The sequence below is a fragment of the Mobula birostris genome, chromosome X (assembly GCF_030028105.1).
Source record: "Mobula birostris isolate sMobBir1 chromosome X, sMobBir1.hap1, whole genome shotgun sequence".
In the NCBI taxonomy this organism is placed as follows: Eukaryota; Metazoa; Chordata; class Chondrichthyes; order Myliobatiformes; family Myliobatidae; genus Mobula; species Mobula birostris.
In genome coordinates, this window is record NC_092402.1 from 84,403,415 (window position 1) to 84,430,330 (window position 26,916).

General features: G+C 42.4%; 1 protein-coding gene across 1 annotated transcript in view; it reads left to right on the forward strand.

The window, feature by feature from the left end:
* adam11 (ADAM metallopeptidase domain 11) overlaps positions 1 to 26,916 on the forward strand; it is a 242,953-nt gene that overhangs the window by 92,319 nt on the left and 123,718 nt on the right. Inside the window, exons 8-10 of the mRNA XM_072248984.1 lie at positions 1,025 to 1,191; positions 15,952 to 16,036; positions 16,912 to 17,002. Of these exons, the coding sequence (XP_072105085.1) occupies positions 1,025 to 1,191; positions 15,952 to 16,036; positions 16,912 to 17,002 (343 nt within the window). The remainder of the gene's footprint in view (positions 1 to 1,024; positions 1,192 to 15,951; positions 16,037 to 16,911; positions 17,003 to 26,916) is intronic.

Below are 26,916 nucleotides of genomic sequence, written 5' to 3' on the forward strand. Positions count from 1 at the left end.
ATGCTGTGCCAGGTATGCTGGTAGACATAAATTTGTACCTCACTTCCCTATTTGGCACATACCAGCACTTAACGTTTTACCAGAAGTCATGATAAAAGAAAAGAAATTTTGAGAGAGATGTTGTGGCTGCTCTTAGGCACACAAAAAGATGGTGATTAAGAGAGCTTGGTGTTTTAAGAGATAGTTAAAGTTTTGAAGTGGAAGGAGTCAATCCCGTAAAAAACACTCAGTAGCCAGTTTATTAGGTACACCTGCTTATTAATGTAAATATCTAATCAGCCAGTCACGTGGCAGCAACTTAATGCATAAAAGTATGCAGACGCAGACAAGATGTTCACTTTCACGCACAACAATTTTTAGAGTTTGGAAAGAATGGTGCGAAAAACAAACAAAAACATCCAATGAGTGGCAGCTCTGTGGGTGAAAACGCCTTCTTAATGAGAAAGGTCAGAGGATACTGGTTCAAGCTGACAGAAAGGTGATAGTCACTCGAGTAAGCACGTGTTACAACAGTGGTGTGCAGAACAGTATCTCTGAATGCACAACACATCAAAGATTGAAGTGGATGGGCTACAGTACACACAAACACATGAAAATCTGCAGAGGTTGAAAATCCGAGCAACACACACAAAATGCTGGAGGGTATCAGCAGGCTGGACAGCATCTATGGAAAAGAATGAACAGTCGACATTTCGGACCAAGACCCTTCAGCAGGATCCTGACAATGGTAGTATATACTGTATATACTTTTATAAATTTACTTTGAACTTTGAAGACCATGAACATGCACTCAGTGGTGACTTTAAGTACAGGAGGTACCTGATAATGTGGCCACTGAGTGTATGTTCTGTTTTAAGAGAAGATTGATCCAAGTGAATTATTTGAAAGGAATAGGTTATTTTACTTAATCTTGGTCAAGCTCAAAGTTCTATTTACACACTGGTAGATATGTTTCTAAACAATACAGACACATGTCAAATGTCTACTGCGTTTTCAATGTCAAAATATTTATTTCATACTTTAGATTTATAAACAACAACTGAATACACGGATTGTGCTGGTTGCCATGGAAACGTGGACATCTGGAGACAAAATTGACATCAATGAAAATCCACTGCTTACACTACGAGAGTTCATGAAATACAGGAGCAATTCTGTCAATGTTCACAGCGATGCATTCCATATGTTTTCGTAAGTCTTGTGGCATATTATACCTACTTGGCTTATTGGCAATTACAGTGAACAATTAAAGTACCAGCAAGTTCCATCTTTGGAAGGGGAGAGGAAAATAGAGTACCCAGAGGAACCCCACCTGGTCAAAGGGAGAATTTACAAACTCCACATTGACAGCACTGGAGGACAGGATTAAACCACGTCTCTTTCAATCTGTCAGAATCAGGATTATCATCACTGGCGTGTGTCATGAAATTTGTTAACTTCACAGCAGTAGTTTGATGAAGAAGAAATATAGAAGAAGAAAAATAATAATAAATAAATAAATTACAGTATATGTATATTGAATAGATTAAAAATCATGCAAACACAGAAATAATATATAGAAACATAGAAAACCTACAGCACAATACAGGTCCTTTGGCCCACAAATGTGGGCCGAACATGTCCCTACCTTAGAAATTACTAGGCTTACCTATAGCCCTCTATTTTTCTAAGCTCCATGTACCTATCCAAAAGTCTCTTAAAAGAGCCTGTCGTATCCGCCTCCACCACCGTTGCTGGCAGCCCATTCCACGCACTCACCACTCTCTGAGTAAAAAACTTACCCCTGACACCTCCTTTGTACCTACTCACCAGCACCTTAAACCTGTGTCCTCTTGTGGCAACCATTTCAGCCCTGGGAAAAAGCCTCTGACTATCCACACGACCAATGCCTCTCATCATCTTATACACCTCTATCAGGTCACCTCTCATCCTTCATCGCTCCAAGGAGAAAAGCCCGAGTTCACTCAACCTGTTTTCATAAGGCATGCTCCCCAATCCAGGCAACATCCTTGTAAATCTCTTCTGCACACTTCCTATGGCTTCCACATTCTTCCTGTAGTGAGGTGACCAGAACTGAGCACAGTACTCCAAGTGGGGTCTAACTAGGGTCCTATATAGCTGCAACTTTACCTCTCAGCTCCTAAATTCAATTCCACGATTGATGAAGGCCAATACACCGTATGCCTTCTTAACTACAGAGTCAACCTGCGCTGCTGTTTTGAGTGTCCTATGGACTCGGACCCCAAGATCCCTCTGATCCTCCACACTGCCAAGAGTCTTACCATTAATACTATATTCTGCCATCATATTTGACCTACCAAAATGAACCACCTCACACTTATCTGGGTTGAACTCCATCTGCCACTTCTCAGCCCAGTTTTGCATCTTATCGATATCCCGCTGTAACCTCTGACAGCCCTCCACACTGTCCACAACACCTCCAAACTTTGTGTCATCAGCAAACTTACTAACCCATCCCTCCACTTCCTCATCCAGGTCATCTATAAAAATCACGAAGCGTAAGGGTCCCAGAACAAAGCCCTGACGCACACCACTGGTCACTGACCTCCATGCAGAATATGACCCATCTACAACCACCCTTTGCCTTCTGTGGGCAAGCCAGTTCTGGACCCACAAAGCAATGACCCCTTGGATCCCATGCCTCCTTACTTTCTCAATAAGCCTTGCATGGGGTACCTTATCAAATGCCTTGCTGAAATCCATGTACACTACATCTATTGCTCTTCCTTCATCAATGTATTTAGTCACATCCTCAAAAAATTGAATCAGGACCGTAAGGCATGACCTGCCCTTGACAAAGCCATGCTGACTATTCCTAATCATATTATACCTCTCCAAATGTTCATAAATTCTGCCTCTCAGGATCTTCTCCATCAATTTACCAACCACTGAAGTAAGACTCACTGGTCTATAATTTCCTGGGCTACCTCTACTCCCTTTCTTGAATAAAGGAACAACATCCGCAACCCTCCAATCCTCCGGAACCTCTCCCATCCTCATTGATGATACAAAGATCATTGCCAGAGGCTCAGCATCTCCTCCCTCGCTTCCCACAGTAGCCTGGGGTACATCTCATCCGGTCCCGGTGACTTATCCAATTTGATGCTTTCCAAAAGCTCCAGCACATCCTCTTTCTTAATATCTACATGCTCAAGCTTTTCAGTCTGCTGCAAGTCAGCACTACAATCACCAAGATCCTTTTCCATAGTGAATACTGAAGCAAAGTATTCATTAAGGACTTCTGCTCTTTCCTCCAGTTCCATACACACGTTCCCACTGTCACACTTGATAGGTCCTATTCTTTCACGTCTTATCCTCTTGCTCTTCACATACTTGTAGAATGTCTTGGGGTTTTCCTTAATCCTGTCCACCAAGGCCTTCTCATGGCCCCTTCTGGCTCTCCTAATTTCATTCTTAAGCTCCTTCCTGCTAGCCTTATAATCTTCTAGATCTCTATCATTACCTAGTTTTCTGAACGTTTTGTAAGCTTTTCTTTTCTTCTTGACTAGAGTTTCAACGGCCTTTGTACACCACGGTTCCTGTACCCTACTGTCCTTTCTCTGTCTCATTGGAACGTACCTATGCAGAACTCTATGCAAATATCCCCTGAACATTTGCCACATGTCTTCCGTACATTTCCCTGAGAACATGTGTTCCCAATTTATGCTTCTAAGTTCCTGCCTAACAGCCTCATATTTCCCCTTACTCTATTTAAACGCTTTCCTAACTTGTCTGTACTCATCCCTCTCCAATGTAAAGGAGATAGAATTGTGATCACTATCTCCAAAATGCTCTCCCACTGAGAATCCTGACACCTAACCAGGTTCAATTCCCAATACCTGGTCTATGTTATACTGTATACCTAGAACATAATGTCACCACCCTGTCTGCCTATGGCTCTGCTTTCAATGACTCCTGGGTCCCTCTGTTCCATTACACTCGCAAAAGCCCTACCATTTATGGTATATTCCTGTACTGGTTTGACTTTCCAAAATGCATCACCTCACGCTTATCTGCATTGAAATTTATTTTCAAACTTCTCTAAATGATGAACATTCCCTGTTTTTTTTTATGATAGCCTTCTTCACTATCAACAATTCCTCATAATTTCATGTCATCCACTAACTTAGTGATCAAGCCTTATGCATTTGCATCTAACTCATTTATTTAGATAATGGTTCCAACATCGACCACTGCACATACCACGAGTCACTGGCCTCCATTCCTCAACACAACCTTCAGTCATCTTCTGGTTCCTACCTACCTTGGCTGTATTCATGGGTATTCAAGATGTTTGAATGACAATTAAACTTAAACTTTAACTTGAATTTTGAACTGACCCAACTCATTCTCCCTGGATTCTAATGGACATAATCTTCCAGACCAGTCTGCTGAGCAGGACCTCATCAAAGGCTTGGCTAAAATCCAAATAGACAACATCCACCCCCATCTACCTTTTTGGTTATCTCTTCAAAAATCTATAAAAGGTTCATCAGGACCATAAGTCCATAAAATATATGAGCAGAATTAGGCCATTCAGCCCATTAGGTCCACTCCACTATTTCATCATGCTGATCCTGAATCTCATTCAGCCCCTTACACTTGGCCTCCACCCGAGTCCATGGCAGAGCATTCCACAAGTTTACTACTCTTTGGCTAAAAAAAATCCCTCCTTAATTCTGTTCTAAAAGGTCATCCCTCAATCGTAAGGCTCTGCCCTTTAGTTCTGGATACCCCCACCACAGGAAACATCCTCTCAACATCCACCTTATCTAGTCCTTTCAATATTTGGTAGGTTTCAATGAGACCCCCACACATTCTCCTAAACTCCAGTGATTACAGTGCTAAAGTTGCCAAATGCTCCTCATATGTTAACCCTTTGTTCCTGGAATCATCCTCGTGAACCTCCTCTGGGCTGTCTCCAATGACAACACATCCTTTCTGAGATATGGGGCTCAAATCTGTTGACATTGTGTAGCCTGACTAGTGTCTTATTATGCCTCATATCCTTGTCTTATCTCCTTGTTTTTATATTCTATTCCCCTTGAAATAAATACCAAAGTTTTATTTTCCTTCTTTATCACAGACTCAACCTGTGAATTATCCTTCTGGGAGTCTTGCACAAGGACTCCTGAGTCCCTCTGCACCTCTGATGTTTGAATTTTCTCCCCATTGAGATAATAGTCTGTACTATTGCTCCTTTTACCAAAATGCATTATCATACATTTCCCAACACTGTATTCCATCTGCCACTTTTTTGTCCATTCTCCCAACTTGTCTAAGTCCTATTGTAATTGCATTGCTTCCTCAGCATTACTTACCCCTCTACCAATCTTCATATTATTCGCAAACTTCGCTACAAAGCCATCAGTTCCATTATCTAAATCATTGACAAATAATGTGAAAAGTAGCGGTCCCAATACTGACCACTGAGGAACACCACTAGTCACTAGCACCAACCAGAAAAGGCCCCTTTTATTCCCACTCGCTGCCTCCTGCCTGTCAGCCATTCCTCTATCTATACCAGTATAGGATTTTATCCTGTTAAGCAGCCTCGTGTGAAGCACCTTATCAAATGTCTTCTGAAAATCCATATCAGTGATATCCTTTCCTTTGTCCGTCCTGCTTGTTACTTCCTTGAAGAACTTTAACAAGTTTGTCAGGCAAGATTTCCCTTTGCAGAAACCATGCTGACTTTGACTCCAAGTACCCTGAAATCTCATGCTTAATAATAGACTCCAACATGTTTCCAACCACTGAGATTAGGCTAAGTGGCCTATAATTTTCTTTCTTCTGTCTTCTGCCCTTCTTAAAGAGTGGAGTGACATTTGCAATTTTCCAGTCCTCTGGGAACATGCCAGAATTAAGTGATTCTTGAAAGATCATGACCAATGCATCAGTTATCTCTTCAGCAACCTCTCTCAGATCCATCTGGTCCAGGTGACTTATCTACCTTAAGACCTTTGAGTTTGCCTAGCACTTTTTCCTTTGTAATAGCAATGGCACTCACTCCTGCTCCCTGACACTCACGGACTCCTGGCACACTGCTAGTGTCTTCCACAGTGACGACTGAAGCAAAGTACTCATCAAGTTCATCTGCCATTTTTTTGTCTGCCATTACTACCTCACCTGCATAATTTTCCAGTGGTCTAATATCAACTCTAACCTTCCCTTTACTCGTTATGTAACTGAAAAAAATTAGTATCCCGCTTTATATTATATTTCATCTTTTCCCTTCTTATGGCTTTTTTTTAGTTGTCTTTTGTTGGATTTTAAAAGCTTCCCAATAATCTAACTTCCACTTATTTTTGCTGTCTTACATGCCTTTTCCTTGGCTTTTATGCAGTCCTTAACTTCCTTTGTCAGACACGGTTGCCTGGCCCTGCCATTTGAGAACTTCTTCCTCTGTGGGACATATCTATCCTGTGTCTTGTGAACTATTCCCAGAAACCTCAGCCATCTCTGCTCTGTCCTCGTCCACACCAGTGTCCTCCTCCAGTCCACCTGGGCAAGCTCCTCTCTCGAGCCTCTGTAATTCCCTTTATTCCATTGCAATACTGATACATGTGAGTTATGCTTCTCCCTCTCAAATTGCAGTATGATTTAATCTTATTATGATCACTGCCTCCGAAGGGTTCCTTTACATTCAGCTGACTAATAAAATCTGGATTATTACGCTCAACCTAAGATAGCCTTTCCCTTCATAGGCTTGAGCACAAGGTGCTCTAAAACGCTATCTCATTCAACAAATTCCCTCTCTTGTGATCCAACACCAACCTGATCTTCTCAATCCCTTTGCATATTGAAGTCCCCCATTACAATTGCGACCTTACCCTTATTGCATGCCTTTTCCAGCTCCCTTTGCAATCCCAACCCCACATCTTGGCTACTATTTGGAAGCCTATTTATGATTCCCATAATGGTTTTTTTCACCCTTGCAATTTCTTAACTCCACCCACAAAGATTCAACATCCTCTGACCCTATGTCACCTCTTCCTAAAGATGTAATTCCATCTCTTACCAACAGAGTCACACCACCGCCTGTGCCTTCCTGCCTGTCCTTTCAATACAAAGTATATCCTTCATTGTTCAGCTCCCAACTATGGCCTTCTTTCAGCCACAATTCAGTGATGCCCACAATGTCATACCGACCAATCTCTAATTGCAGCGATTGGGCCCTGCTTCAGTCTCCTGACATGCTGGCTCATCTTCAGACATTCCAGCCTATTGTTTTTAACAATAAGTTTTTTTTTGTTAGTTAGCATGCAGACTGTATTTTCTCTTTTTTTCAATGTCACCTCGTGCATATGCTTTGCCCTTGAATTGTTTAAGTTTTATGTCTAATTGTTTGTCTTTGCACTAGCTCTGGGTTTTCGTTTTGTTTTGTAGGTGTCTCATTTGGGATCATGGAGATTGTTAAACTTTGTTCTTATCACTTTTATGCATTTGAGGATAATTTAATTGGCAAGGTATTGTCAATGTCCAGAATTCCTATGTGCTCCAGGGTGTATTTCAGGGGGGTGGGGGGTGGGTTTTTGTTGGGTCATTGAGGTTCCTTGTCAAGTGAAACTCAGACCATGTTCTTCTGTGAATCATGAGGAATTTCAGTTCAAGATTTTGTATTGTTTGCCTGAGCTCTTGTTAGTTTTTCCAGTTAATTTTTATTATAAATCTCAGAATCAGAATCAGATTTAATATAATCCTTTTATAAACAATCATTAGTTTTGCTTGAATCACCAATGTATCTATGATTCCTGCACTTGAGTTTGTTAGTGATCCCCACAATTCCCACTCTTTTTACCTTCTGGCAGTCAGCCAATCTTCTATCCATTTAGTACCTTTCCCATAATACCATGGCCTCTTAACTTTTTAAGCAGCGTCATGTGTGGCACCTTGCCAAAGGCCTTATGAAAATCCAAATAAACAACATCTACTGACTGTCCTTTGTCTATCCTGCCTGTTACTTCATCAAAGAATTCCAATGGATTTGTCAGTCAAGATTTCACCTGAAGGAAATCATGCTGACTTTGTCCTATTTTATCATGTGCCCCCAAGTACCCTGAAACCTCATCCTTAATAATAAACTCCAACATCTTTCCAATCACTGACATCAAGTTAACTGGTTCATAATTTCCTTTCTTCTACCTCCCTCCCTTCTTAAAGAGTGGAGTGACATTTGCAATTACCCAGTCCTCAGGAACCATTCCAGAACCTGGTGATGACCATTGCATTTCTACTCCAATGTTTTCTAACTACATCATCATACTTCTCTAGTATCTTCAGAAAGGACAGTCATGAGTCAAGTATACTCTTCTAATGGATAAACAAATCTGCTGTATCCCTCCATTCTCCCACATTAATGATCAAATGAGCTGAAATAACTTGCCCCACTGATGGGCCACAATATTAAACACTCAACCTTGACAAAACTTTTATCTGTGTAACCCTCAGACTCGGCTAGCGGCATACTCTAGGGGGAGACAGACCCTCGGACTCTCGCTGCAGGTCCACTCCGCTCAGCGGTCTACCAGCTCTCTCCACTTTCAAGTTCTCTCTTCATCTCTCACGAATCCCTTCTCTCAGACCCACAAGAAAGAAACAACATGCTTCTCATTGGATGTCGCACATTCCAAGGCCCCCGTTATCTCTAGTCGTAACCCAAACATTGCTGCTACAGAGAAATCATTACATTAGCAGTGAAACCTTACAGAGAGGCCATTACATCTGTAATGATTATATTCATAGGAAGTTAATGATGCTATGCAATACCATTATCATTAATTAACACTCAGTGGAAACTCCGGATACAAATAACATTAGTAGCAATGGTGTTTGCAAGTAAAAGCTTCTAAACTGTGTGTGACCAATAGTTTAGCTAATGTTTATTTGCAAACACCATTGCTACTAATGTTATTTGTATCCGGAGTTTGCACTGAATGTTAATCCATCGGACGTTTTTAAGTTATTACTGAACTCTTCACCCACCAGAAATTAATTGCATGCAATTAAACTGCTCTACCAGCTATACCAGCTTTGGTTTGTAGACCAAAGGAAGATAGCAACCCAAAATCAATCTTACCTACTGTCAGTAAAAATAGATCTGGTGCTATTGGAGTGACAGTAATTACCTGCTCAAGGTCAGGTTATCAAAGCCTGCTGGTTCCTGGTAGATCCATTCATTTATCCACAGCATATTGAACACAACCTGTACAGAACCACTGTAAAGACTCACACCTACCAAAAAAGCAAGATGCAAATAGATGACGTGGCATAGCTAGTTTATCCTGCTATCAAAAATCCAAGAGCAGATCCTTCCTGCTTGGGTAAAGGTAAACTTAGCAAGTTTACGGAACATTGTCTAATGAGAAATACTGTGGCTCTGGTCAAGAAAAACAAGGAAGAATATATTGGGCTTAAATGGGGGGGGGGTGTCAGAGATGAGATCCGTTGATGAATATAAAAAGGTTAAGTATACTCTTAAAGAGGAAATCAAGAGGGCAAAGAGAGCATGAGATGGATCTGGAAGGTAAGGTTAAGGTAAATTCAAAGAGGATCTATAGCTATATTAAGAGTAAGATGGTGGCTAGGGAGAGAGTAGGTCTCCTTAGAGATCAGCAGGGATGTCTATGTCTTGAGCTACAGGAGATGGGTGGGATTTTTAATGAATATTTCTCCTCAGTGCATCCTTGGACTTTGCTGGAGGTTAGAGGAGAAATTGTGGAAGCCCTAGCAAAGATAGAAGCTTCACCTTAGACAGATTGGAGGAATGGGCAAAGAAGTGGCAGATGGAATATAGGTAAGTGAATGGTCGTGCACTTTGGCAGAAGGGAAAAAGGCATGGAATATTTTCTAAGTGGTGAGAGAATTCAAAAATCAGAGGGGTAGAGGGACTTGGGAGTCCTCGTGTATGATTCCCTAAAGGTTAACTTGCAGGCTGAGTTGGTGGTAAGGATGGCAAATGCAATGTTAACATTCATTTCGAGAAGACTGGAATACAAAAGCAAGGACGCAATGCTGAAGCTTTATAAGGCATTGATCAGAATGCACTTGGAGTATTGTAAGCAGTTTTGGGCCCTTTATCTAAGCAAGAATGTGATGGGATTGCTGAGAGTCTAGAGGAGGTTCACATGACTGATCCCAGGAATGAAAGGCTTAACATATGAGGAGTGTTTAATGGCTGTGGGTATGTACTCAGTGGAGTTTAGGAGAATGAAGGGGGATCTCATTGAAACCTATTGAATATTGAAAGGTCTGGATAGAGTGGATGTGAAGAGGATTTTCTAATATAGGTGGAGTGTAGGGCCAGAAGGCACAACCTCAGAATTGAGGGATGTCCATTTAGAACAGAGATAAGAAAAAAGATTCTTTAACCAGAGAGTGTTGAATCTGTGGAAATCATTGCTAAGGACAGTCGTGCTGGCCAGTTCATTTGGTATAATGAAAGCAGAGGTTGACAGGTTCTTGATTAATCAGGGTGTCAAAGGTTATGAGGAGAAGGCAGGAGAATTGAGTTGAGACCAGCTTTGATGAAATGGGATGAATGGTGTAATTCTGCTCCTAGTCTCATAGTCTATGCTTACAGCACAAAAGTCTTGCTGCACATTGGATATTAGCTTGTTCCTTGCAGAGCCATGAGGAAATTGTTTTCCATGTTAGAAAACTGTGAAAGGACTACTTTACAAAGTAGTGTGATTGCTGGAGCTCAGCACAGTTACATATTGTAACCACAGTCAATTTACGTCATCTAACAGAAGCCCTAAAATGCACACACACTGTGCCCTACCTGGACAGGAGCTTATAATCAGCTGCTTAGGGACATGGGCCTCATTTAGTCTGCCTGCATTGGAGAGATAGTTCAGAAATGGCTGCAGATACTACCAGTCTTTGTAGGGCAATTGACGATCATCATTCTAGAGGCAGAAACCTCCCCTACTTGCAGATAAAGGAGGCCTTAACCTTGAGCATTAGCATTTGCTCTTTGAGATGATTCTATGCCTGGCATTGATGGAGAACTGAAAAATCATGGCTCAAGTAGGAAGGGTCCGTTAAATTATGCCTTAAAAGGTCTTCATCCTGGAGTCCCAACACAGTGGGTACTAGGAGTCTCCCTTGCATCCACACCTTCTGTGCTCTGGTTTGATTGGTGAGCTGCCACACCAACATCATTGACATGCTGATGAGCGCTGCAGTGCAAGTAGTCAGAAGCTAGCTTACTGACTCTTGCTGCTGTGGATATTGTTCATTGAGATGCTGCTCCACACAGAAAGATGCTGCAGCCTATCAGTAAGCTAGGATCACTCAGCCCTCACTTGCCACACCGTTTAATGCTTCCTGTCCTACTACTCTGCCCTTGTCATGATAAGCAGTAGAAAGTCTGGATCAAAATCTATCTCTGAAATGAAGCATTTGTCCAGGTATCCTTGGGTGTCAGTAGCCTCATAGGACATGAGCAGTTCCAAGCAAGATAGATCATAGAATAGTACAGCACAGTACAGGCCCTTCGGTCCACAATGTTGTGCTGACCCTCAAACCCTGCCTCCCATATAAGCCCCTACCTTAGATTCCTCCATATACCTGTCCAGTAGTCTCTTAAACTTCACTAGTGTATCTGCCTCCACCACTGACTCAGGCAGTACATTCCACGCACCAACCACTCTCTGAGTAAAAAACCTTCCTCTAATATCCCCCTTGAACTTCCCACCCCTTACCTTAAAGCCATGTCCTCTTGTATTGAGCACTGGTAACCTGGGGAAGAGGCGCTGGCTATCCACTCTATCTATCCCTCTTATTATCTTGTACACCTCTATCATGTCTCCTCTCATCCTCCTTCTCTCCAAAGAGTAAAGCCCTAGCTCCCTTAATCTCTGATCATAATGCATACTTTCTAAACCAGGCAGCATCCTGGTAAATCTCCTCTGTACCCTTTCCAATGCTTCCACATCCTTCCTATAATGAGGTGACCAGAACTGGACACAGTACTCCAAGTGTGGCCTAACCAGAGTTTTATAGAGCTGCATCATTACATTGCGACTCTTAAACTCTATCCCTCGACTTATGAAAGCTAACACCCCATAAGCTTTCTTAACTACCTTATCCACCTGTGAGGCAGCTTTCAGGGATCTGTGGACAAGTACCCCGAGATCCCTCTGCTCCTCCACACTACCAAGTATCCTGCCATTTACTTTGTACTCTGCCTTGGAGTTTGTCCTTCCAAAGTGTACCACCTCACACTTCTCTGGGTTGAACTCCATCTGCCACTTCTCAGCCCACTTCTGCATCCTATCAATGTCTCTCTGCAATCTTTGACAATCCTCTACACTATCTACAACACCACCAACCATTGTGTCGTCTGCAAACTTGCCAACCCACCCTTCTACCCCTACATCCAGGTCGTTACTAAAAATCACGAAAAGTAGAGGTCCCAGAACAGATCCTAGTGGGACACCACTAGTCACAATCCTCCAATCTGAATGTACTCCCTCCACCACCACCCTCTGCCTTCTGCAGGCAAGCCAATTCTGAATCCACCTGGCCAAACTTCCCTGGATCCCGTGCCGTCTGACTTTCTGAATAAGCCTACTGTGTGGAACCTTGTCAAATGCCTTACTAAAATCCATATAGATCACATCCACTGCACTACCCTCATCTATATGCCTGGTCACCTCCTCAAAGAACTCTATCGGGCTTGTTAAACATGCTCTGCCCTTCACAAAGCCATGCTGACTGTCCCTGATCAGACCATGATTCTCTACGTGCCTATAGATCCTATCTCTAAGAATCTTTTCCAGCAGCTTTCCCACCACAGACGTAAGGCTCACTGGTCTATAATTACCCGGACTATCCCTACTACCTTTTTTGAACAAGGGAACAATATTCGCCTCCCTCCAATCCTCCACTACCATTCCCCTGGACAACGAGGACATAAAGATCCTAGCCAGAGGCTCAGCAATCTCTTCTCTCGCCTCGTGGAGCAGCCTGGGGAATATTCCGTCAGGCCCCGGGGACTTATCTGTCCTAATGTATTTTAACAACTCCAACACCTCCTCTCCCTTAATATCAGCATGCTCCAGAACATCAACCTCACTCATATTGTCCTCACCATCATCAAGTGCCCTCTCATTGGTGAATACTGAAGAGAAGTATTCATTGAGGACCTCGCTCACTTCCACAGCCTCCAGGCACACCTTTATCTCTAATCGGTCCACCTTCACTCCTGTCATCCTTTTTTTCTTCACATAATTGAAGAATGCCTTGGGGTTTTCCTTTACCCTACTCGCCAAGGCCTTCTCATGCCCCCTTCTTGCTCTTCTCAGCCCCTTCTTAAGCTCCTTTCTTGCTTCCCTATATTCCTCAATAGACCCATCTGATCCTTGCTTCCTAAACCTCATGTATGCTGCCTTCTTCCTCCTGACTAGATTTTCCACCTCACTTGTCACCCATGGTTCCTTCACCCTACCATTCTTTATCTTTCTCACCAGGACAAATTTATCCCTTACATCCCGCAAGAAATCTCTAAACATTGACCACATGTCCATAGTACATTTCCCTGCAAAAACATCATCCCAATTAACACCCGCAAGTTCTAGCCTTATAGCCTCATAATTTGCCTTTTCCCAATTAAAAATTTTCCTGTCCTCTTTGATTCTGTCCTTTTCCATGATGATTATAAAGGCCAGGGAGCGGTGGTCACTGTCCCCCAGATGCTCACCCACTGAGAGATCTGTGACCTGACCCGGTTCATTACCTAGTACTAGATCTAGTATGACATTCCCCCTGCTCGGCCTGTCCACACACTGTGACAGGAATCCATCCTGGACACACTTAACAAACTCTGCCCCATCTAAACCCTTGGAACTTATCAGGTGCCAATCAATATTAGGGAAGTTAAAGTCACCCATGATAACAACCCTGTTATTTTTGCACCTTTCCAAAATCTACCTCCCAATCTGCTCCTTTGTATCTCTGCTGCTACCAGGGGGCCTATAGAATACCCCCAATAGAGTAACTGCTCCCTTCCTGTTCCTGACTTCCACCCATATTGACTCAAAAGAGGATCCTGCTGCATTACCCACCCTTTCAGTAGCTGTAATAGTATCCCTGACCAGTAATGCCACCCCTCCTCCCCTTTTTCCGCCCTCTCTATCCCTTTTAAAGCACTGAAATCCAGGAATATTGAGAATCCATTCCTGCCCTGGTGCCAGCCAAGTCTCTGTAATGGCCACTACATTATAATTCCATGTATGTATCCAAGCTCTCAGTTCATCACCTTTGTTCCTGATGCTTCTTGCATTGAGGTACACACATTTCAGCCCTTCTACCTTACTGTCTTCACACCGTTTATTCTGCTTCTCTTTCCTCAAAGCCTCTCTGTATGTTAGATCTGGCTTTACTCCATGCACTTCTTTCACTGCTCTATTGCTCTGGGTCCCATCCCCCTCACAAATTAGTTTAAACCCTCCTGAACCATGCTAGCAAACCTACCTGCAAGGATATTGCTCCCCCTCGAGTTCAGGTGCAACCCATTCAATCTGTGCAGGTCCCACCTTCCCCAGAAGAGATCCCAGTGATCTAAAAATCTAAAACCCTGCTCCCTGCACCAACTCCTCAGCCACGCATTCAACTGCCATCTCCTCCAATTCTTACCATCACTGTCACATAGCACTGGCAGCAATCCTGAGAACGTCACCCTTGAGGTCCTGTTCTTCAGCCTTCTGCCTAATTCCTGAAACTCACACTTCAGGACCTCATCCCTCTTCCCGCCTATGTCGTTGGTCCCAACATGTATCACGACTTCTGGTTGCTTTCCCCCTCGTACCAGGATGTCGTGCACCCGGTCAGAGACATCCCGGACCCTGGCACCCAGGAGGCAACAAACCATGTGTGTGTCCTTCTCACGTCCGCAAAATCTCCTGTCTGCTCCCCTGACTATAGAGTCCCCAATGACAACAGCTCTCCTCTTCTCCGTCCCACCCTTCTGCACCACAGGGTCAGACTCAGTGCCGGAGGCCCTGCCACCGTGGCTCACACCTGGTCGGTCGTCCCCGCCAACAGTATCCAGGACGGTAAACTTATTATTCAGGGGAATGGCTACAAGGGTGCTCTGCACGACCTGTCTGCTCACCTTCGCTTTCCCCCCTCTGACTGTCACCCAACGACCTGCTTCTGACAGCCTAGGCGTGACTACCTCCCTGTAGCTCTCATCTATGACTGCCTCATTCTCCCTTATGAGTCGAAGGTCATCCAGCTGCTGCTCCAGATTCCTTACACGGTCTTCCAGATCGCCCAGCCGTATGCACTTCTGGCAGATGTGACTCTGCAGGGGAGGGGCATTCCCCCAAGACTGCCACATCTCACATGAGAGGCACATCACCATCTCAGGAGACATTGTAAAAACTAACTGCGAGCAAGCTTGTTCTCTGCTTCTTCTCGTCGAAGCCTCTCAAGTCAAAGCCTCAAAGCTCCACTCCTTCACTGGCCCACTCACGCTCTGGCCGCTTTCCAGTGGGACATGGACAACTCATGCACCGTCTGGGTAGTCTCCAGCCCCTTGGCATGAACCCTGAATTCTTCAACTTCTGATAATTCCCTCCCCCTCCCTTCCTCTATCCTTATGTCACTCTGCCCCCTCCCCCAGCTGCCTATCACCTCCCTCATGGTTCTGCCTCCTTCTACAACCGATTGTGTTTTCCCCTATTCCTTCTTCACCTTTCCTGCCTACCACCAAATAACCACATGATGATTTACACTCCTCAAACTCAATTTTTAAATAAATACATCCAGCTACATGCAAGAAGTTGTGATCTACTGTTGTGTGATGTATATATTTTGAACTACCACTTTAAATAATTTAAAAATCATTTCAAAATGAAAATGTCATGAATAATTTCACTGCTCAAATAGCATTGTGTATTCTGATGCTCTTATTGACAGAGGCCGCATATTTCAGTCCAGTCACAGTGCAACAGCTTATATTGGAGGAATCTGCTCTCCAACTAAAGGAGGAGGTATTAACGAGGTTTGTCACTCTTGTTTTTTTCACTGTGGCAGATTTGTCTCAATTCTCTTCCTCATCTCCCCTACTCTGTGACCTGGAGCATGTGGAGAGCAGGCCTGAAACATCAACTGTTATTTCCCTCCATAGATGCTGCCTGCCTTGCTGAGTTCCTAGCCATCTTATTTAAGTGGTTACGAATATCAGAGGAGAATCCACTAATGAAAGCACTCCTGATCCTCCTGGTTTGCACCTTGGCTCCAGCCACTCTCTGATCCTTTCCCTTGTTGGATTTTGGAAAAGCTGGGAATTCTACCCTGCTGGTAAAACAGACACACTTAAAAGATGTTTTAAACACTCCCTTACCCCTTGAGAGTGGCTGATAGTCTCCCTCAGAGTCCATCTCTGTGAAGACCGGATGTGGGCTCATTGAGGTCAGATTATCCATTTTGTTAATTTTTTACAAATTCCCCAACCCACTGACGCAACCCAAGGAATTAAAATCATCACTGTTTGTTTCTGGGATTTAGACTAATTTTGGCCTGCTGAACTTCTCCAGCATTTTGTGCTTGTTGCTTGGATTTCCAGCATCTGCAGATTTTCTCTTGTTTAAGTTGTGGGAAAATTGCTTTACCCAATCTGTTATGAATAAGCTTCCAGGAAGTACATTAAAAATTCCTGATCATTGACAAATCTGGTACAATGTTGTGTAAGCAGCACCAGTACTATTACTGAATATCAAATAGATGCCAGTACGTTGCATGGAAATCTCCTATTAATTGCTGTAAATCAAATGATGTTACGATAACAAGTGTTTAGCCCAATCAAGGGAAGATGAATTTCCATCCTGAATGACTAGTTTTGCATTGATGCTTAATCTTTTATTATTTTTTTTTCAGTATGGAAAAATTAGTTCAATGGCTCTTGCACTGACACAAAGTTTGGGCCTGAACCTTGGAATGATGTGGAATACACAACGTATAGGACCCAGTAAGTACAGGGCTCGGGATGTGCACAAAATGCTGGAGGTACTCAGCAGGCCAGGCAGCATCGAGAAAAAGAGTACAGTCAAGGTTTCAGCCTGAAACGTCAACTGTACTCTTTTCCATAGATGCTGCCTGGCCTGCTGAGTTCCTCCAGCATTTTGCGTGTGTTGCTCAGATTTCCAGCGTCTGCAGATTTTCTCTTGTTTGGACTCAGGGTGTGGATTGCTGCCAGTCATTGTGGATTGGCAGGAGTCATGGGCTTTTTGTGATCATCTGGACATAGAATCATAGAGAAGTACAGCACAGAAACAGGCCCTTTGACACATCTAGTCCATGCCAAAACCATTTAAACTGTCTACTCCCATCCCTCCATATCCTTACTATCCAGGTACCTATCCAAACATCTCTTAAATTTTGAAAATGAGCTTACATGGAATGCTTGTGCTGGCAGCTCATTCCACACTCTCACTACCCTCTGAGTGAAGAAGTTTCCCTTCATGTTCCCCTTAAACTTCTCATTCTTAAACCATGACCTCTGGTTGTAGTCACAGCCATCCTCAGTTGTAAAAGCCTGTTTGCATTCACCCTATCCATCAATAGAGGTTTCACCAGAAGCCAATCCGGACATCGGAATTTGAGAGAGAAGGGGTCTTCAATCAGGTCCACTGCCCGAGGATAAAATGCAGGAGCGATTCATGGCAGCATAACAGAGCTTTGACCAGCAGCCAACTGGCGTTTGAGATTAATTAGCAAGATCAAATGAAAGGAAAGCAGGGGCAAGCACAGCAGCCGTTGCCTAGGTGCACATAGACAGGGTGGTGATATTAAGGCTTAAGCTCTTCGAGGCTTCCATGAAGAGAGGCTTCACTCAGAGAAAGCAAAGGAAAGAAAAGGGAAAGAGGCAATACTAGAGAGTACCCCAGTGGCTGTTCCCCTTAATAATAAGTATTCCTGTTTGCTCCAAGTACTGATCCACACTCTGAGCTCATTCGCTTTGTTCATAATACTCCTTGCATTAAAATAGACACATCTCAAACCATCAGTTTGAGCGCATCCCTTCTCTATCACCTGCCTATCCTCCCTCTCGCACAGTCTCCAAGCTTTCTCTATTTGTGAGCCAACCGCCTCTTCCTCCGTCATTTCAGTTCAGTTCCCACCCCCCAGCAATTCCAGTTTAAGCTCTCCCCAGTAGCCTTTGCAAACCTCCCTGCCAGGTATTATGAACAAAGCGAATGAGCTCAGAGTGTGGATCAGTACTTGGAGCTATGATGTTGTGGCAATTACTAAGACTTGGATGACTCAGGGGCAGGAATGGTTACTTAGAGTGCCAGGCTTCAGATGTTTCAGAAAGGACAGGGAGGAAGGCAAAAGAGGTGGGGGCGTGGCACTGTTGATCGGAGATAGTGTCACGGCTGCAGAAAAGGAGTAAGTCATGGAGGGGTTGCCTACGGAGACTCTGTGGGTGGAAGTTAGAAACAGGAAGGGGTCAATAAATCGACTGGGTGTTTTTTATAGACCACCCAATAGTAACAGAGGCATCGAGGAGCAGATAGGGAGACAGATTCTGGAAAGGTGTAATAATAACAGGGTTGCTATGGTGGGAGATTTTAATTTCCAAAATATAGATTGGCATCTCCCGAGAGTGAGGGGTTTAGTTGGAGTGGATCCAGAACTGGCTTGCCCACTGAAGGGAAAGAGTAGTTGTAGACGGGTCATATTTTGCATGGAGGTTGGTGACCAGTGGTGTGCCTCAGGGATCTGTTCTGGGACCCTTACTCTTCGTGATTTTTATAAATGACCTGGATGAGGAAGTGGAGGGATGAATTAGCAAATTTTCTGATGACACAAAGGTTGGGGGGTGTTGTGGATGGTGTGGAGGGCTGTCAGAGGTTACAGCGGGACATTGATCAGATGCAAAACTGGGCTGAGAAGTAGCAGTTGGAGTTCAACCTAGATAAATGTTAGGTGGTTCATTTTGGTAAGGTCAAATATGATGACAGAATATAGTATTAATGGCAAGACTCCTGGCAGTGTGGAGAATCAGAGGGATCCAAGTCCATAGGACACGCAAAGCTGCTACGCAGGTTGACTCTGTAGTTAAGAAGGCATACAGTGCATTGGCCTTCATCAATCGTGGGACTGAGTTTAGGACCGGAGAGGTAATGTTGCAGCTATATAGGACCCTGGTCAGACCCCAGTTGGAGTACTGTGCTCAGTTCAGGTCGCCTCACTATAGGAAGGATGTGGAAACCATAGAAAGGGTGCAGAGGAGATTTACAGGAACGTTGCTTGGATTGGGGAGCATGCCTTATGAGAATAGGTTGAGTGAACTTGGCCTGTTCTCCTTGGAGTGATAGAGGATGAAAGGTGACCTGATAGAGGCGTATAAGATGATGAGAGGCATTGATCGTGTGGATAGTCAGAGGCTTTTTCCCAGACTGAAGTGGCTGGCACAAGAGGGTACAGTTTTAAGGTGCTTGGAAGTAGGTACAAAGGAGATGTCAGGGGTAAGTTTATTATTCAGAGAGTGGTGCGTGTGTGCAATGGGCTGCCAGTGACGGTGGCGGATACGATAGGGTCTTTTAAGAGACTCCTTGACAGCTTGGAAAAGTAGAGGGCTATGGGTAAGCCTAGCAATTTCTAAGGTAAGGACATGTTTGGCACAGGTTTGTGGGCCGAAGGGCCTGTATTGTGCTGTAGGTTTCTATGTTTCTAAAAGCTCAGGTTTTTTCATTTGCCTCTTTATATCTGCTCATCTCGCTAGAGATGACAGGCAGGATAGTGCAATGCTCCTCTCGTGGGATATGGAAAGGCAGGGAGTCCTCTAGTTTGGGTGGCTTAAGTGATGATAGATAGGACAGATAGAGAGGTAGTTACAGCCAAGGTGCGGGACACAGGAATCTGAGTGACAGTCAGGAAGGGGAAAGAGGTTAAGGAGTCAGTGTAGAGTACTCCTGTGGCCATCCCCCTCATCAATAGATATATCACTTTGGATACTGTTGGGAGGAGATTCACAGTGGTCAGGTGTCTGGCACTGAGTCTGCCTCTGTGACTCAGAAGGGAAGGGGGAAGAAGAGGCATGCTATTTGATAAGGAATTCATCAGTTAGGGGAATGGTTAGGGTTCTGTGGACAAGAACGAGATTCCTGGATGGTCTGTTACCTCCCAGGTGCCAGGGTCTGGGATATTTCAGATTGAGTCCTCAACCTTCTTGAATGGTGGGGTGAAGTCGTGGTCCATATAAGTACCAATGACAGGGGTAGGACAAGTGATAAAACTCTACATAGCGAGTTCAGGGATTTAGGTGCTAAGTTAAAGGACAGGACTCCAGGGTTGTGATCACAGGATTACTACCCAAGCCCTATGCTAGTGAGGTCAGAACTACAAAGATTATACAGTTTAATACGTAGCTAAAGTTTGTGTAGGAGGGAAGGCATAAGATTTTTGGATCATTAGGCTCTCTTCCAGGGAAGGTGGGACCTGTACATAATGGACGGTTTGCACCTGAACTGGAGAGGGGCTAATAGTCATAGTCATACTTTATTGATCCCGGGGGAAATTGGTTTTTGTTACAGTTGCAGCATAAATAATAAATAGTCATAGAACCATAAATAGTTAAATAGTAATATGTAAATTATGCCAGTAAATTATGAAATAAGTCCAGGACCAGCCTATCGGCACAGGGTGTCTGACCCTCCAAGGGAGGAGTTGTAAAGTTTGATGGCCACAGGCAGGAATGACTTCCTATGACGCTCTGTGTTGCATCTCGGTGGAATGAGTCTCTGGCTGAATGTACTCCCGTGCCCAACCAGTACGTTATGTAGTGGATGGGAGACACTGTCCAAGATGGCATGCAACTTGGACAGCATCCTCTTTTCAGACACCACCATCAGAGAGTCCAGTTCCATCCCCACAACATCACTAACCTTACGAATGAGTTTGTTGATTCTGTTGGTGTCTGCTACCCTCAGCCTGCGGCCCCAGCACACAACAGCAAACATGATAGCACTGGCCACCACAGACTCGTAGAACATCCTCAGCATCATCCGGCAGATGTTAAAGGACCTCAGTCTCCGCAGGAATTAGAGACGGAAGTAGAGATGTTCTACATATCTAGCAGGATGGTTAGTTAATGCTGCATAGTCGGGGTTAAACTAGAGTTGCTGGGGGATTGGAACCAGAGTGCCAGAGCAGTTAGTGGAGAGGTTGTGGACGCAGATGTTGGTAAGACCTCAGACAAATTTAGGAATCAAAAGGTTGAGCAGAATGCGACAAAATCAAAAAGGGAGAGAAAGTTAAAAAATCTGAGTTGCAAAGGTACTTGGGAGTCCTTGTGCAGGATCCCCTAAAGTTTAATTTTCAGGCTGAGTTTGTGGTGAGGAAGGCAAATGCAATGTTAACACTTATTTCAAGAGGACTAGAATATAAAAGCAAGGATGTAATGTTGAGAATTTATAAAGCACTGGTGAAGCCTCACCTGGAGTATTGTGAGCAGCTTTGAGCCCCTTATCTTAGAAAGGATGTGCTGAAACTGGAGAGGGTTCAAAGGAGATTCACGAAAATGATTCCAGAATTGAATGGCTTGACATATGAAGAGCGTCTAATGACTCTCAGCCTGTATTCACTAGAGTTCAGAAGAATGAGAGGTGACCTCATTGAAACTTTTCGAATGCTGAAATGCCTTTATAGAATAGATGTGGAGAGGATGTTTCTTGTGGTAGGAGAGTCTAAGACTGGAGGCACAGCCTCAGAATAGAGGGGCATTCTTTTAGAAATGAGATGAGGAATTTCTTTAGTCAGGGAGTGGTGAATATGTGGAATTCTTTACCAATGGCAGCTGTGGAGGCCAAGTTTTTATGTATATTTAAGGCAGAGGGTGATAGATTCTTGACTGGTCAGGAAATGAAGAGATACGGAGAGAATGCAGGAAATTGGGGCTGAGAGGAACAATGAGCCATGATGAAATGGTGGAGCAGACTCAATGGGCCAAATGGCCTAATTCTGTTGGTCTTATGGTCTTTTGTACACCTGTGTGAAATCTGCTCTCAATTTTCTGCATTCTGACCTATTCAACCTTTCCTTATAGCTCAGGTCCTCCAGACCTGGCAACATCCTTGTAAATTTTCTCTGTACTCTTGCAACCTTAGTTACACCTTTCTTACTCCAAATTATGCCTCACCAACGTCTTAAGCAACTTCAAAATAACATCCCATCTCCTGTACTCAATACATTGATTTATGAAGGCCAATATGCCAAAAGCTTTCTTTATGACCCTGTCTACCTGTGACAGCACTTTCAATGAATTATGTTCCTGTATTCCCAGATCCTTGTCTTCTACCACACTTTTCAGTGCCCTACAGTTTACTGTGTAGGACTTAGCCTGGTTGGTTCTACCAAAGAGCAAAACTTCACACTTGTTTGCATTAAATTCCATTTTCCATTTTTCAGTCCTTTTTTCCAGCTGATGTAGATTCCTCTGCAAGCCATGATAGTCTTCCTCACTGTCCACTACACCCCCAATCTTGGTGTCATCCACAAATTTGCTGATCCAGTTAACCACATTATCACCCGCATCATTGATATAGATGACAAACAACAAAGGACCCAGCACTGATCCCTGCAGCACAGCACGAGTCACAGGCCTCAGTCAGAGAGGCAACCCTGTACTACCACTCCCTGGCTTCTCGCACAAAGCCAGCGTCTAATCCAGTTTACTGCCGAGCAACTGAATCTCCTTGACCGGTCTCCCATGCGAGACTTTGTCAAATGCCTTACTAAAGTCCATATAGACAACATCCACTTCCTTGCCTTTATCCACATTCCTGATAACTTCCTCAAAAAACTCTATGTGATTGGGTAGACGTGAGACACCACTCACAAAGCCATGCTTACTATCCTTAATCAGACCATGTCTATCCAAATACTTATATATCCGGTCCCTTAGAAAATCTTCCAATAACTTTCCCACTACTGATGTCAGACTCACCAGCCTATAATTTCCTGGTTTCTGTTTAGAGCCTTTATTAAACAATGGAACAACATTGGCTATCCTCCAATCCTCTGGTACCTCTCCTGTTGCTAAGGATATGTAAAATATTTCTGCTGGGGCCCTGGCAATTTCTGCACTTGCCTCCCGTAGGGTCCAAGGGAACTCCTAGTCAGGCCCTCAGGAATTATTCACCCTGATTTGCCTCAGGGTAGCAATACCTCCTTCTCTTCAATCTGTACAGGGTCCATGAAGTTGATGCCGCTTTGCCTCACTTCTATAGATTCTGTATCCATCTCCTGAGTAAATACAGATGAAAAGAATGCATTGAAGATCTTCCCCATTTGTTTTGGCTCCACACATGGATTACCATTCTGGTCTTCCAAATTTTGTCCCTTGCAATCCTTTTCCCTCAGGATTCTCCTTCACCCTGAATGCAAGAGCACCTTCATGCCTTCTTTTAACCTCCCTGATTTCTTTCTCAAATGTTCTCTTGCATTTCTTGTACTCCATAAGCACCCTATTTATTCCTACCTGCTTATACCTGCTGTGTACCTCCTTTGTTCTCTTAACCAGGGACTCAACATCTTTTGAAAACCATGTTTGCCAACCCTTGTTATCTTTACCTTTTACACTAACAGGCTCATACAAGCTTTGTACTCTCAAAATTTCATTCTTGAAAGCCTCCAACTTTCCACAAGACCATAAGATATAGAAGCAGAATTAGGCCATTTGACCTATTGACTCTGCCTTATATATACATAGAGACTTGGCCTCCACAGCTGCCTGTGGCAAAGAATTCCACAGATTCACTACTCTCTGGCTAAATAAATCCCTCATCATCTCTGTTCTAAATTGGATACTCCTCTCTTCTGTGGCTATATCCTCTGGCCTTAGATCCTCCCACCATAGGAAACATCCTCTCCACATCCACTCGATCAAGGCCTTTCACCATTTGAAGGTTTCAATGAGGCCACCCCTCCCCCTTCTGAATTCTAGTGAATACAAGCCCAGGGGACTCCCAAGACCCTCTGCCCTTCTGCTTTTTGTTTTCTTTCCATTTAGAAAATTGTCAACCCTTTCATTTCTTCTACCAAAGTACATGACCATACACTTCCCGACACTGTATTCCATTTGCCAATTCTTTGCCCATTCTCCTAATCTGTCTAAGTCCTCCTGTAGCCTCTCTACTTCATCAAAACTACCTGCCACCCCACCTATCTTCATATCATCTGCAAACTTTGCAATAAAGCCATCAATTCCATCATCCAAATCATTGACATATAATGTAAAAAGTATCAGGCCCAACACAGTCCCCTGTGGAACACCACTAGTCACTGGCAGCCAACCAGAAAAGGCTCTCTTTATTCCCACTCTTTGCCTCCTGCCAATCAGCCACTGTTTTATCCACGCCTAATCAATCTTGTATTAACATGGGCTCCTAGCTTGTTACTGAGCCTCATGTGTGGCACCTTTTCAAAAGCCTTCTGAATATCCAAGTACACAACATCAACCAATTCTCCGTTGTTTATCCTGCTTGTTATTTTTTCAAAGAATTCCAACGGGGGGGGGGGCGTCACGTGATGACGTGGGATTGAGACGTGTAAACCCAGCTCTCCCGCAACAAATCAGCAAAGTACCGTTTATAAAACGGTACTTTATAAAAAACGGTATTATAAAAAATTTAAAGATTTATTATTTCCCCTCTTTATGGAACTAATACATCAAGCAGAGAAAATACATAAACTTCCAGAATCTTTTTCAACAGCAATTGTAATAGTATTGTCAAAAAAGGACAGAGATCCTATGAAACCAACATCATACAGGCCTATTTCTTTATTGAATATGGATTATAAAATAATAGCAAAAATTTTATCAAATAGATTATCTAAATATTTACCAAAATTAATACATATGGATCAAACAGGATTTATTAAAAATAGACAATTGGCAGATAATGTAACCCAGCTACTCAGTATAATTCATTTGGCACAAAAAAGGGATGAGAAGAGTATAGTAGTAGCTTTGGATGCAGAAAAAGCATTTGATAGATTAGAATGGGATTTTTTGTTTAAAGTATTAGAAAAATATGGGTTAGGAACATCTTTTATAAATTGGATTAAAACTTTAAATTCTAACCCTAAGGCTAAAGTAGTGACAAACTCTCAAATTTCAACACTATTCCAGTTAAAAAGGTCAACTAGACAAGGTTGTCCACTATCACCTGTTTTATTTGTACTGGCGATAGAGCCATTAGCAGAACTAATCAGAATTGATCCAGATATTATGGGTTTTAGAGTTAATCAGGAGGAATATAAAATTAATCTTTTTGCCGATGATGTTTTGATCTATTTAACAAACTCACAACATTCATTACATAAATTATCTTCTAGATTGGATGAATATGGGAAGGTATCAGGTTACAAAATAAATTGGGATAAAAGTGAAATTTTACCTCTTACTAAAGGAGACTATAGTCAATGTCGATTAGTAACCCAATTTAGATGGCCGGTAAATGGTATAAAGTATTTAGGTATAAGACTTGATAATGATGTAAAGAATTTATATAAATTTAATTATTTACCACTATTGAAAAAAATTCAAGAAGATTTTGACAAATGGATGATACTACCAATAACATTAGTAGGTAGAGTCAATGTTGTAAAAATGAATATATTTCCTAGATTACAGTATTTGTTTCAAACATTACCAATACAATTGCCACAGAAATTTTTTCAAGAGTTTAATAAATGTGTGAGAAAATTTCTTTGGAAAGGTAAAATGTCAAGAATATCATTGGAAAAATTGACATGTAAATTTGGGTTAGGAGGGTTACAACTTCCAAACTTTAAAAACTATTATAAAGCAAATCAACTTAGATTTATTGCATCTTTCTTCGATGATAGAAAACCAGCATGGATTAAAATAGAATTAGACAAGATAGGAGAAAATAGACCTGAAGATTTTATATATAAATGGGAATCTAAATGGATACGGGAAAAGAAAGAATCTCCTATATTAACACATTTGATTGATCTATGGAATAAGATAAATGTTGATAATGAAACACAGAAATCTCTGTTAGCAAGGAGACCTTTGTTCCAAAACAGACTTATTCCTTTTACAATGGACAATCAACTTTTATATAATTGGTACCAAAAAGGGATTAAATTTATAGGAGATTGTTTTGAATGAGGTATATTGATGTCATTTGAACAATTAAAGGATAAATATAAAATATCAAATAATACTTTCTTTTCTTACTTTCAATTAAGGGCTTACTTGAAAGGTAAGCTGGGTCAAACAATGTTTTTGCCAAAACCTAATGAAATTGAAATTTTAATTCAAAAAGGGGAAATTAAAAAAATTATTTCTTGTATGTATAATTTGATTCAAGAACAGACAATTAAACAAGGAACCTATAAGTCAAAGCAAAAATGGGAAACAGATCTGAATATTAATATTGATGAAATAAATTGGTCAAGACTCTGCCTTGACAGTATGACAAATAGAATAAATGTTTGACTTAGATTAGTACAATATAATTTTTTACACCAATTATATATTACACCACAAAAAATAAATAGATTAAATTCAAATCTATCCAATAAATGCTTTCGGTGTAATCAAGAAATTGGTACTTTTTTACATTCTACTTGGTCTTGTTTTAAAATTCAACCCTTTTGGATAAATTTAAGAGTCTTATTGGAACAAATTACTGGAACTCAACTTCCACATAACCCTGTATTATTTCTATTAGGTGATATTGAAGGGATTAAGCCAAAACTTAAATTGAATAAATATCAGAAAGAATTTATAAAAATTGCATTGGCAGTAGCTAAGAAGACTATAACAGTTACTTGGAAATCTGATTCGTATTTAAGTATGAATCGTTGGAATAATGAAATGGCTAGTTCTGTTCCACTTGAAAA